The sequence below is a fragment of the Phyllobates terribilis genome, unplaced genomic scaffold (assembly GCF_046119375.1).
Source record: "Phyllobates terribilis strain yellow unplaced genomic scaffold, ASM4611937v1 Scaffold_56__1_contigs__length_8794411, whole genome shotgun sequence".
In the NCBI taxonomy this organism is placed as follows: Eukaryota; Metazoa; Chordata; class Amphibia; order Anura; family Dendrobatidae; genus Phyllobates; species Phyllobates terribilis.
Window position 1 is genome coordinate 145,787 of NW_027362816.1, and position 14,280 is coordinate 160,066.

Below are 14,280 nucleotides of genomic sequence, written 5' to 3' on the forward strand. Positions count from 1 at the left end.
CCAGAATAATGAGAGAGAATGTTTTAAGGCATTTTTATTACTTACTGCAAAGTCAAAAGTTTACATACACTAAGATTACTATGCCTTTAAACAATTCTGGACTGCCTATATGATGATGTCATGTGTTTGGAAGCTTCTGAGACACACCTGTGGATGTATTTTAATGCACACCTGAAACACACTGCGTCTTTGTGCAGCATCATGGGAAAGTCTAAAGAAATCAGCCAAGATATCAGAAAGAGAATTGTGGACTTTCACAAGTCTGGCTCATCCTTGGGTACAATTTCAAGATATCTGAAGGTGCTTCGTTCATCTGTACAAATAATTATACGCAAGTACAAACAAGATGGGAATGTCCAGCCATCATACCACTCAGGAAGGAGACGGGTTCTGTTTCCCAGCGATGAACGTGCTTTGGTTCGACATGTGCAATGCAACCCAAGAACAAAAGCAAAAGACCTTGTGAAGAGGATGGCAGAAGCTGGTAAGATTGTGTCAATTATCACAGTGAAACGAGTACTATATCAACATGGGCTGAAAGGCCACTCTGCCAGGAAGAAGCCATTACTCCAAAAGAAACATTAAAAAGTCAGTTTAATGTTTGCAAATGCACACAGGAACACAGACCTTAATTTCTGGAGACGTTCTGTGGTCTGATGAAACTAAAATTCAACTTTTTGGGCATAATGACTATTGTTACGTTGGGAGGAAAAAGGGAGAAGCTTGGAAGCCTAAGAACTAGTGTTGAGCGAGTATGTTCTGTCCGAGTATGCTCGGGCCGAGCTCCGAGTATTTATAGCTGCTCGGTGATATGGTTGAATCGCTCCCGTGTGCATGATTTGCAACTGTTTGACAGTTTTATTACATGTGAGGAATGTGTAAGAAATAGTCATTCCTCATATGTAATAAAACTATTAAACAGTTGCAAATCATGCACACGGGAGCGATTCAACCATATCACTGAGCAGCTATAAATACTCGGAGCTTGGCCCGAGCATACTCGGCAAAAGGGTTAATAGAACATACTCGCTCAACACTACTAAGAACACCATCCCAACTGTGAAACATAGGGGGGGCAGCATCATGTTGTGGGGTTGTTTTGCTGCAGGAGGGACTGGTGCACTTCACAAAATAGATGGCTTCATTAGCAAACAAGATTATGTGGCAATACTGAAGCAACATCTCAAGACATCAACCAAGAAGTTAAAGCTTGGGTGGAAATGGGTCTTCCAAAAGGACAATGACCCGAAGCATACTGCCAAAATGGTAACAAAGTGGCTTAAGGATAACAAGTCAATGTTTTGGAGTGGCCATCACAAAGCCCTGATCTCAATCCTATTGAAATTTTATGGGCAATGCTGAAAAGGCAGGTGCGAGCAAGGCGACCTACACTCCTGGATCAGTTACATCAGTTTTGTCAGCAGGAATGGGCCCAAATTCCAACCAACTATTGTGAGAAGCTTGTGGAAGGATACCCCAAACGTTTGACCCAAGTCATTCAGTTTAAGGTCTATGGTACCAAATACTAATGAAATGTCTGGAAATTTTTGACTTTGCAGTAAATAATAAAAATGCCTTAAAACATTCTCTCTCTCTCATTATTCTGGCATTTGGCAAATATAAAAAATGATGGTAATTCTAAATGACCTAAAGCGGGAAAGATTTATTCTGATTTCATGTCAGATATTGAGAAAAACATGTAGATGTGTCTTTTTATATAGTGTATGTAAACTTCTGGTTTCAACTGTATATATTGTATTATGTGCCCCCAAAAATCTGCACTTTATTCCTCGTTGGTTTTGAGTTAGTTACTCAAATCTATACCCCTGATGTCAATACAATGCAGTTTTTTATTCTAACGCCCCGGCCCCACTATCAGTATTCGGTCAGTATTTTTTATCAGGAATGGGGGATAAATGCAGGAATTGGTGACTTGTTTCCATTATACCTTTTCTCTGATTGTTCCTCACCTGGTTTTGGCTCCCACTCCTGAGAAAAAATACTGACCGAATACTGACCAAATACTGATAGTGGGACGGTGGCCTAAGATCGCTAGTGTTTCTAGTTAGGTAAGGATGAGGTTGCTTTATTAGTTAACTTTCGTTGCAGGGGACATTGGCTTCAGCTGGAATGGGCATTATGGTAAGTAGGGTTTAATTTAGAACAATAGAAGGTCTCTGTGTTTATTCCAAATAAAATATTTTATGCATGGTGTTGTAGTTATTTCACATATCACTTTCACCATGGTGTTAGTAATGGGGGCATCTTATAGACGCCTCTCCATTACTAACCTGGGCTTGATGTCAGCTGGCCTTATAAGCTGACATCAACCCCAGCCCTATTACCCCACTGCCACCGCTACAGAGCAGTGGGCAGAGCGGAGGCTAAGTGCCACTTCTGCAGCGGCTGAGGGCTGCTGTTAATAGCCTAGGAAGGGGCCATGAATATTGGCCCCCTCCAAGGCTAGAAATATCAGTCCCCAACAGTCTGCCTAGCCTTTGCTAGCTGTTAAATAGGGGGACCCCAAATCATTTTTTGGGGATCCACCATTTTAATAGCTAGTAAAGGCTAAGTATTCAGCTGGGGGGCTGATATTAGTAGCCTGGGAAGCTCCGTGGGCATTACCCCCTTCCCAGGCTTCAAAAATCTGCCCCAGCCGTCTGCTTAACCTCTGTTAGACTATAAAATTACGGGGGACGACACACCAATTTTTTTTTAAATAAATCCTTTAATTTAACAATAAATGACAAGTACAGTAACCAGCACTGTCATTGTACTAATTATATACATGACTGACACCTTTCTATCTATTCTATGTGTATAGCTATTCTTTCTGTTCTAAATTGTCAGGTACCGATGTATTGTAACTGTATGCGGCTGATGAATTGGCGGCTTTTAAAGAGACGGGTGAGTGAAAATCGGACGGCACTCGCATGGTCTGAGCGCTGTGCGATTTTTTCTCGTCCGAGATACGTGGCAAATCGCAGCATGATGTGAAATTTTTCTCAGCCCGATTTCAGCTGAGAAAAAACAAATCGCAGATGAGATGTCATTCATTCACTAACATTGGTCCGAGTGCAATTCAATTTTTTATTGCTCTTTCCCAACTAAAGCAGAGAAGGAAAGCACGCGGTGGATGCTGGGCTGTGATGTGCGGTGAAACCCCGACCACGGCCCATCAATCAATGGGGAGGGCGTAACTTGCTCACGTCCGACTGCAGCCGGAAGTTGATGTGACATCAGCGAATGTCGGAGCCGGCAGCAGCCGGGGTCACGTGATGCCTGGTGAGCGGCCAGCAATAGCGCCGCTCACAGGCAATAAAGAACAAGCAAGGTATTTACAAAAAGACTTGTTGGCACAGTTTAAATCCATAGAGTCATTGTTAATAGTAGTGGACAACCTTTTGTAGGTCCTTATAAAATTATTAAAATTTTAAATCCTGTAAGTTAAGTTGCAACTTCTTATTGCCTGGAAATCAATAATTCTTTCCATTCTTCTCTTTTAAAAAAAATTGAGGGGACCTCAAGACATAATTGAGGTGGATTTGGAAGGGTATTGGGAGTATGAAGTAAGGCGAATTCTTGATTCCAGGTGGGTCAGGTCTGCATTATCTCGTCAAGTGGAAAGATTATGGTTCTTAAGATAATTCCTAAGTTAATTTGGGGTGTTATGGATAAATATATGTATGATTATGGAAGTTATATGAAAACAGTATGTATTAAGAATTGTAGATAATACAAAATTCCCTCCTCCTGCCCGAACCACATTGTACCAACAACCTCATATTGATCAAAGATCCACATAGTACGTGGAACATGGAATTATGGAAAATCCCTAATGATTATCGACTAACATATTAATCTGATAATAACAGCTTTCTAATGATCTTTATTACTTTTAGGGAAATTACAGAATAATAAAAGATAAGTGACTATACTGATTGACCTTTGAACCTTATGTGCAAGACGGACTTAATTGATTTAATTGAGAGTCAGCTTGACTTAATTTACATATTATGTTTACATATTAAAATAATGACCCATTAGTGACAGATGTCAGCCAAAATTATGAGATAAGGCAATGAGGTAATGTGTGGAAAGGTCCCTGATTTTTCCTATAAAAAGCCTATTTGAGACACTACTCAGTGTTCATTTGTGATTTCTCCGACCGTATAGATCCTATATACAATTTGGCGGCAGACAACTAAGACGAGAACACACACATTTTTTGTGCCCCTAACAGGGGGCTCTTCAGGCGATCAGATAGACAGATTATTGGGTGGGGCTGGGGAAAACCCAGCAGTCATGGTACACGTTGGTACCAATGACTAAGTTAGAGAGAGGTGAAAGGTCTTTAAAAATGATTACAGGGAATTAGGAGAGAAGCTGAAGTACAGGTGGTGTTTTCAGATATACTGCTGATTCCACTACGTCACTAGAAAGTCAGCGGGAACTTAAGGAGATAATTGTCAGGGTTTTGGTTCATGGAGAACTGGGCTGACTTCTCTGTTGGCTACTATCTTTACGATAGGGACAGGCTGCACCTCAAGAGGAGAATGCAGATGTGCTGGGGGGAAAATGGTCAGATAGATGGAGGAGCTTTCAAACTAGGATATGGGGGGAGGGAGGGTAGCTGTGCAAATAAGGGAGTAGAGTAGGCAGAGAGAGTGAGATATTCAAGGAAAGTAAGGAGGCGAGTAGCCGTAATAAATGTGCTAATAGTATTAAATGTCTGCAGGCAAATGCAAGAAGTCTTGAAAACAAAATGAATGAATCAGAGACTCTTAGGTCAGCCACAGATTACGATGTGGTGGGTATTACAGAAACCTGGTTGGATGAAAGCCATGACTGGGTGACAAACACAGAGGGTTACACTACATTGAAACGGATAGGAAAGAAAAATAGGTAGAGGGGTGGGTATTTTAGTTAAAACCAATTTAAGACCTCAAGCTCAATGACGACATGGGGGGCAGCTTCGACAATGTACTGCACACATGGCCAACTTTTGGTGATTATATTTGACCCACGACACCAGAACCACCACATCTATGTGGGGCCATTATTCTGCATGGAAGACTTTGTGGGGCCCATTATACTGGATGGAAAGTTATGTGGGGCCAATCATACTGTATGGAGGACTATGTGGGGCCCATTATTCTGTATGGAGGACTATGTTGGGCCCATTATACTATATACTGGTTGGTCCACGACTTTGTCCCACTTTTTCATTTTGGCCCTCTGCATGTTTTGAGCTTTACATCCCTGATGTAAAATCAGTATGGGTAAATGTACATGGAAATGGCAATAATGGAAAGCTGCTAATTAGACTTTGCTACAAGCCTCCTAATATAGCTGAACACGTAGAGGATGATATGCTGCAACAAATTAAAAAGGCAACAAAAACAAGTCATGGTCAAAAGTGTTGGCTCCCTTGAAATTGTTCCAGAAAATGAAGTAATTCTCCCAGAAAATTATTGCAATTACATGTTTTGTTATAGACGTTTATTTCCTTTGGATGTATTGGAACAACACAAGAAAACACAGAAAAAAAGGAAACTTGAACATAATTTCACACAAAACCACATAAAATAGGTCGGACAAAATTGTTGACACCTTGCCAAAATTGTGGCTAAACAACTTTGTTTCAAGCATGTGAAGCTTGTTCAAACGCAATTGTCGCAAATAACAGATGTGGGCAATATGAAAATCACAACTAAAACCAGATAAAAAAGGGAGAAGTTGATTCAATCTTTTCATTGTGTGCATATGTGTGGCACACTAAGCATGGAGAAAACAGAAAAAGGAGAACTGTCTGAGGACTTGAGAACCAAAATTGTTGAAAAATATCAATAATTTCAAGGTTATAAGTCCGTCTTTAGAGATCCTCATGTTCCTCTGTCCAAGGTGCGCAACATAATCAATAAATTTACAACACATACAGTCAAATATGGTGGAGCTTCAAAGATGTTTTGGGGTTGTTTTGCTGCCTCTGGTCAGGTACCTTGACTGTGTGCAAGGCATCATGAAATCTGAAGATTAGCAAAGGATTTTGGGGCACAATGTAGTGCCTAGTGTCAGAAAGTTGGGTTTGCTTGCTAGGTCATGGGTCTTCCAGCATGACAATGACCCCAAACATATTTAAAGAAGCACCCAGAAAATGGATGGAAACAAAGTGCTGGACAGTTCTGACCAGCAATGAATCTGGATGTAAATCCCATTGAACACCTGTGGAGAAATCTTAAAATTGCTGTTTGGAGAAAAATATAAAAATCTAAAAGTCCTCAGTGGTTGATACCATCTTTTCAGTTAGCCATTAGTCAGTAAGCTTTCGAGACTACTCAGGTCTCTTCATCAGACATAGTATAACACAAAATCTGAATAGTCACATATTAATACACAACAGGGCACAGTAAAGGGAAGGGGGGGGGTGTTCCTCTGTGAAGCAGAGAAACAAAAAGATGGCCACACAAGTTCAAAATAGTAAAGAAGTAAGAAAACTCCTTTATTAACACATGTAGTAAACACAAATTACAAAAATAATTGCGGACGACAGAGTGGACACAGAGTGCTGGATCAACATGAATAAAACAATGTTAAAAACTGTGACACAGCGCCCGAAAGGTCAGCCTATATAGCAAGTGGAAATATAAGGGGGACAGCAACAGGGTCACATGTATTAATAAATATATACCACCCATAAAGAATACCTTTTCCAAATTGTACCCCCAAAACAATAATATCCCATCACAATCCAACTACCCAGAAACAAAAGGGTTAAAACCCTTATACAGATAGAAATAATATAAACAATTGGTCATAAATAAGCTGAAATAGCTGTGTACCTGGGTAAGGCCACCAGACAGGCTCTGCTACCGTCACCCCGACGTACGTTTCGGTAGGAAAACCTTTTTCAAGGGGCACAGGAATAATGCAATAGATAAGACAAGTGACGTGAAGCAGAACTATCAGTATGGGAGAGGGAGAAGCAGTTGTGGCCGTAAAAATGTTTGGCCACAAGTAGAGCTATTCTTTTTTTCTTTTATTGTGTGGCGATGAGAATTCATCCTTGTTCTAAGTTTTTGCCTTGTCTCCCCTACATACAGACCCCCAGTTGGACATTTGTTACATATAATTAAGTTCATTGTGATGCAGCTGAAAGTACCTGGGGTCTTGTGGTCCTGATGTGAGTTGGGAATCTTTATCTTATCCATGGTCATTATAAACGGACAGGTTTTACATATACAGTTGGTGAGGATAAATTTTATAAGTTTCACCTCAAAGGTGAAACTATCCTCCCGGTCAGTTTTCTTTCCCTCCCAGTACCTTTTCATTCTAACAATGATAGGTTTCTAGGAGATTATACTTGTTCCTTTTATTTGTGGTTCTCCTTAGCTTGCCTTCTTTGCCCTATAAGAATGTGTTTTTGTTTCTCACTCAGTTTTCGTATTTTACTTCATACTTTCCTTTCCCCTTGTTGAGAGTGTGTTGCAGCCTCCCCTCTGGTTCCTCAGGAGGTATGAGAAACTCCTCAATGGCTTATTAGTTAGTTGGGTGTGTGGTGGCATTTTTAGTTGTGCAGATAGGGCCTTTCCAATCTCTAGAGAGTAATTGGGTGTAGTTGTGACATTCTCCCCTGTGTGGGTTCTCCGGTGGTTATCAAGATGCGCTTTCTGGTTAAAACATTTCCCACATTTTGAACATGAAAAAGGCTTCTCCCTTGTGTGAGTTCTCTGGTGCTTATCAAGATCCGACTTCTAGTTAAAACATTTCCCACATTCTGGACATGAAAAAGGCTTCTCCCCTGTGTGAGTTCTCTGATGTTTCATAAGATTTGATTTCTCTGTAAAACATTTCTGTAAAGGGAAGTGTCCTAGGTTGTACATGTATATATGTATCTACATACTAGCCATGCTTGCAGATAAGTATACATGTATATATTGGCCCCCATCTCCTTATGTGTTTCAGCCTGCTTGCTGCTGTTGGGGGCAGGATCAACAAAATGTCCAGCCATGTACTAAAACAGGTTTTGCGAGCATGGCTGGACATGAACAAAGACCTTAGCCAGTGGGCGGGGAATAATACATCATTTCCGGTGCAGGACTTAAAACCCCAGAGCACTCATGTGCTAGCCCTCTTTTCTCTTTGGACTGTTAGAGATGGACATAACACATGGCTGAGTATCTCTGTTCCCCTGTAACTCTTTACTTGCTAGCCCTACATACCCTGTATTAACCCTATCCTTGTATCTGTATATATATATAGGGAAAGTTAGTATAGTTGGGTGGGCTGATATTGCATGAGTGATTAGGAAACATGGGTGGAAAATAGGTAATTGGGAATTGTATATTGTTATTATTATTGTGTACTGTGTTAGTGGGATAAATAGTAGTATATTATCTGTAGACATTTGTGTAATAAATACCTTTTATTAGCACACGGTTTTGTCTCAGTTGGTATATAGTATAAGGCACAGATAACGTTAGTGGATATTAATTATTAATAATCAAGTTTGATGTTAATAGTTAATATCGGACCTCAATAGAGGAGTAGGAGAGTTCCCCCATTAATTACTGATATTTTTGGAGGGAAACCTCGTCTTTTAACAATGGCGAGCCAGCCAGGAGTACTCATAACCCTGCAGAAGCAAGCTGCGGGAGGGGAATAGAAAGACTGGCAGGGTGAGGGGTGTACACAGGATAGTGACTCGGGCCAACCTATACACTGAGGGTAAAGCCATTCCAGAGTCTGACCAGCAAGACGACTTTGGGGTAGGCAGATACCTGAAGACTGGCAACGACAGGACCACAGCAAAAAGACTTTAACAACAAAAAGAGTTTGATTAAAGATCCAAGAAAGAAGCAGAGTGTATTCTGTGGAGGGATGCGTTGGATTACGGTGAAAGGCAGGGAAGAGTTGATGGCCGTAATGGCTGATGTCTAGGTACCTAAGTGCAGTATTATACTTCATTCCATCCTGAACTGTCACAACTTATAAATGGGGCTGGAGTAGGCAAATATATCCCAGTACAACACTTCCCTCAAATTTCATTGTCGTGTTCTCGACAACAAGGGGATTGTAAAGGGAAGTGTCCTAGGTTGTACATGTATATATGTAGCTACATAGTAGCCATGCTTGCAGATAAGTATACATATATATTGGCCCCCATCTCCTTATGTCTTTCAGTCTACTTGCTGCTGTTGGGGTCAGGATCAACAAAATGTCCAGCCATGTACTAAAACAGGTTTTGCGAGTATGGCTGGACATGAACAAAGACCTTAGCCAGTGGGCGGGGAATAATACATCATTTCCGATGCAGGACTTAAAACCCCAGAGCACTCATGTGCTAGCCCTCTTTGCTCTTTGGACTGTTAGAGATGGACATAACACATGGCTGAGTATCTCTCTTCCCCTGTAACTCTTTACTTGCTAGCCCTACATACCCTGTACTAACCCTATCCTTGTATCTGTATATATATATAGGGAAAGTTAGTATAGTTGGGTGGGCTGATATTGCACGAGTGATTAGGAAACATGGGTGGAAAATAGGTAATTGGGAATTGTATATTGTTATTATTATTGTGTACTGTGTTAGTGGGATAAATAGTAGTATATTAACTGTAGACTTTTGTGTAATAAATACCTTTTATTAGCACACGGTTTTGTCTCAGTTGGTATATAGTATAAGGCACAGATAACATTAGTGGATATTAATTATTAATAATCAAGTTTGATGTTAATAGTTAATATCGGACCTCAATAGAGGAGTAGGAGAGTTCCCCCATTAATTACTGATATTTTTGGAGGGAAACCTCGTCCTTTAACAATTTCCCACATTCTGAACAGGAAAATGGCTTTTCTCCTGTGTGAGTTCTCTGATGGTTGATAAGAGTTGATTTCACTGTAAAACATTTCCCACATTCTGAACAGGAAAATGGATTCTCCTCTGTGTGAGTTCTCTGATGTTTATAAAGATATGATTTGTGTCCAAAACATTTTCCACAATCTGAGCATGAAAAAAGCTTCTCCTCTGTGTGAGTTCTCTGATGTTTGATAAGATTTGATTTCTTTGCAAAAGATTTCCCACATTCTGAACATGAAAATGGCTTCTCCCCTGTGTGAGTTCTCTGGTGCTTATCAAGATCTGATTTCTGGTTAAAACATTTCCCACATTCTGGACATGAAAAAGGCTTCTCCCCTGTGTGAGTTCTCTGATGTTTGATAAGATTTGATTTCTCTGTAAAACATTTCCCACATTCTTGACAGGAAAATGGCTTTTCTCCTGTGTGAGTTCTCTGATGGTTGATAAGAGTTGATTTCACTGTAAAACATTTCCCACATTCTGAACAGGAAAATGGCTTCTCCTCTGTGTGAGTTCTCTGATGTTTATAAAGATATGATTTGTGTCCAAAACATTTTCCACAATCTGAGCATGAAAAAGGCTTCTCCTCTGTGTGAGTTCTCTGATGTTTGATAAGATTTGATTTCTTTGCAAAAGATTTCCCACATTCTGAACATGAAAATGGCTTCTCCCCTGTGTGAGTTCTATGATGTCTGATAAGATTTGATTTCTCTGTAAAACATTTCCCACATTCTGAACAGGAAAATGGCTTTTCTCCTGTGTGAGTTCTCTGATGGTTGATAAGAGTTGATTTCACTGTAAAACATTTCCCACATTCTGAACAGGAAAATGGCTTCTCCTCTGTGTGGGTTCTCTGGTGCTTAAGAAAACTAGATTTATGGTTAAAACATTTTCCACATTCTGAACATGGAAAAGGCTTCTCACCTGTGTGAGTTCTCTGATGTATATTAAGATATGATTTCTGGTTAAAACATTTCCCACATTCTGAACAGGAAAATTGCTTCTCCCCTGTGTGAGTTCTCTGATGTGTGATAAGAGTTGATTTCTCTGTAAAACATTTCCCACATTCTGAACATGAAAATGGCTTTTCCCCTGTGTGAGTTATCTGGTGCCTAACAAGATCTAATTTCTGATTAAAACATTTCCCACACTTGGCACAAGAAAATCTATTCTCTGCTGTGTGAATTTTTTGAGGTTTAAGAAAAGACTTTTTGGGAGGAAAACTATTTCTATATTCTGAACGTGAAAATGGCTTCTTTGCATTAGGAGCAGTTTGTTTTTTAATGCTTATTTTGTGACTTTGATTTTCCTTAGTAGTCAGTAATGAATCAGAAGACAGGACCTGTTTCAAAGGATCAGATGACAGATCTTTGCTGTGAAGGGATGATGGTAAATCTGGAGAAATGTCATTCATTTCAATTGTATCCTGTTGGATCTGAAAATAATCTGATTTGAAAATTGAAGATATCAGCTGTCCCTCTGATCTCCTGGTACAGACATCTGCCAAGAAGAAAACCAATTATTATTTTTTAATAAAAATTCCTTGAATTTTATATTTTTGAACATTTCTACTTAAACTGTCCATAAAAAAGGCAAGTTATATATAAAAAAAAAAAATCACTTATTCACCAGGACAATGACTGTCTAATAGAAAACCTCATAGGATGGAGCAGTAGAGCGTGGTGTTCAACTGTTTTTTCATTCTGCCTCCAAATATGGAATAAAAAGCCACCAAACAATGTTATGTAGCCGAAAATAATACCAATAAAAACTTCTACTCCTCTCACAAAAAACAAGTCCCCACTCAGGTCCATCATTTGTCAATGTAATAACAGAGGTTTCCACATTACTAGTGGCTCAAAGGCTCTTGAAAAGCAACATGGCTTCCATAAACCAATCCAGCAATATCTGCTCTCCCAAAGTCAGATCGCCCCCTCGCTTATGAGCCTTACAGTAGTTTATGTGCCTAAATCACATTTAGCATCTATGTATTTGGCATTACTATAATGAGAAGAACCCACTTAATTTATGGTGTGTGTCTCCTGGAGCACAATCTGGGCACTATGTGTTGGGTAATAAAATAGCATATTTGCAATTTTCACTCTCCAACATCCACTGCGTGCTAATTTCTGGAGAGTGACTGTGGAGTCAAAATAGTCACTACTCCTATAGATTAATTCACTGAGGGTTATAATTTCCAAAATGGGGATTTCTACTGTTCTGGTTTTCTGCCATTTTGTCATATTAGGGCTTCTGCAAAAGGTGTGTCCCATCTCCTCTGGGGCATCTACTTCTCCTCGTGCTTCGACTTATGTGACGTTTGCTTTTGTCACCAGGAGCCGCCTTATTCATCCTGCAGGCAGCGCTAGTGATGGAGGAGACGTCCGAACCAGAAGCTCTGGACGGCGCAGGTTCTGTCCAGCCACTAAGATTAGGGTTGCTTGGACCAGTAGTACCATCCAGTCTGGCAGTATGGGTGTGTGTGTTATCCAGCTGGAGTAATCTGCTCCCTGCTTCAGCCAACTGGAAAGCACCACACCCTACTAAAGCCGGAAGCATATTGCCGGAAGCAGCCAGGTACAGCCTTGTTCTCCTCTGGTTCAGTCCTCTGTGCTCAGCTCCCGGCTTGTGTATTTGTTTCTGTTGTGACCCCGGCCCGTTTACTGACTACTCTTGTGTCTTCTGATTTTGTATTTTCTCTGCCCTCTTGGTTCTGACCCGGCTACCTGACTATTCTTCTTCCCATCTCACTCCACAGAACAGCAGGTAACACCGTGGCCCAAGTCTAGGGATCTTTGTGTAAGTCCAGATCCATGTAGAGAGGTTAAAGGGTGATGAGGAAAGTAATTTGTGAAATATGTAAACGGGGTAGATAAGGCAAGCCTGTTCGTGGTGGCCATCTTTTGAGCTTCCAGGTGACCATGAACAGCGCCTCCAATACATTGTGTCTGCAAACTATTCCAGCAAAATCTGCATTCCTAATGGCTAAATGGCGCTCCTTCCCTTCTAAACCTGCCAAGTGCAGTAGTGTACAACCGTATATAGGGTATTGTCAAATTCAAAAGAAGTTGGAAAATAATTTGTAAGGTCCATTTGTTTCTTATTATCCTTTGTGAAAAATTTCAAAGTTATCACCACATAAAGTGACACACGTCAGATTTGAAAAATGGGGCCTGATCATCTGCACATTCTACGCACGCTGTCATTTAGCTTTGTAGTTTACAGACCTGGGCAGGTAACGGTCAGCATCATCTAATCACAGGGGGTAGGTGGATCCTCCAGGTTGTAAGTGCTATAGAAAAGGGCTTTCCCAATTTCCCAAAGTAATCTGAACATTTTCGGACGGAGGAGATTGTTGTGGTCTAGCGGCAAAATGGTGACCACAAGATTGTGATACGGCCGGACTACACCACCGATAAAGCAGCCACAGCCGGTGACTGAGAAGAATCTGTGACTTCTCTGCATTTAGTGGTCACTACTCACCTGGGTAGTCATATGTAGGAATCTCCTCTTTACACCGCTCATCACCCCTCACATATGTCTCTGTGGTATTAATATGGGTCAGACCTTCACCCTGAAACAAATATTATAAAAGTCACAGACAGATGGAGAAGTCCCATCTATGATCAGCTCTAATCCTGCCATCTCCACTGTTTTCATTACACAAATATAAAACATAATAATGGTGGATAAAACAAGACTGAATACAAAACCGTCACAGCCGTCTACACATCATAGGGGAGATCTCATGACACCTTCTCTCCATCTACCTGATGATCCTGAGGAACATTGGGATCTTCTTGTTTACAGTCCTGTAGAAGAAGAGGACGGGGACATCTCTCTGGTGTTGTCCTCTTACTGGATAGATCTGGAGGAAACACATACAGGGACTGAATTCATTTTTTACATACAGATAATTATAGGTCGTGTGTATTTAGTCCTGTCTATTACCTGGTGATGTGAGGGGCTGGGGAACCTCCATCATGACGCCCTTGTACAGATCTTTGTGTCCGTCTAAATACTCCCACTCCTCCATGGAGAAATAGACAGTGACATCCTGACACCTTATAGGAACCTGACACATACAATGATATCGTCATCCCCCCGATCCCTTCATAGCGTTACTGTATAATGTCCCAGCATTCCCAGCAGTGTCACCTCTCCAGTCAGCAGCTCAATCATCTTGTAGGTGAGTTCTAAGATATTCTGGTCATTGATGTCCTCATGTATCAGGGGGTGAGGTGGAAGCTCTGTGATTGGGCTCAGGGATCTTCCCCATCCCTCAGACACAGGGTCCTGACAGCGCTCACTAGAGGTCTTCTTCACTACTGTGTAATCCTGGTTATGGAGAGACACATTAATAAATCTCATTACAGACATTTCCAGAGTCCTCACCTCTCCAGTTCTGTCCATCTGTTATT

General features: G+C 40.8%; 1 protein-coding gene across 1 annotated transcript; it reads right to left on the bottom strand.

Moving 5' to 3' along the window:
- Nucleotides 1-5,893: 5,893 nt before the first annotated feature.
- LOC141192269 (uncharacterized) lies at nucleotides 5,894-14,239 on the bottom strand. Its single transcript, XM_073661764.1, has 5 exons — nucleotides 14,018-14,239; nucleotides 13,811-13,934; nucleotides 13,630-13,727; nucleotides 13,343-13,433; nucleotides 5,894-11,359 (listed from the first exon to the last, which is right to left on the bottom strand). Exons 1-5 carry the CDS (start codon nucleotides 14,237-14,239, stop codon nucleotides 9,786-9,788), a joined length of 2,109 nt encoding a protein of 702 aa, XP_073517865.1. The 3' UTR covers nucleotides 5,894-9,785.
- Between the last annotated feature and the right edge of the window lie 41 nt (nucleotides 14,240-14,280).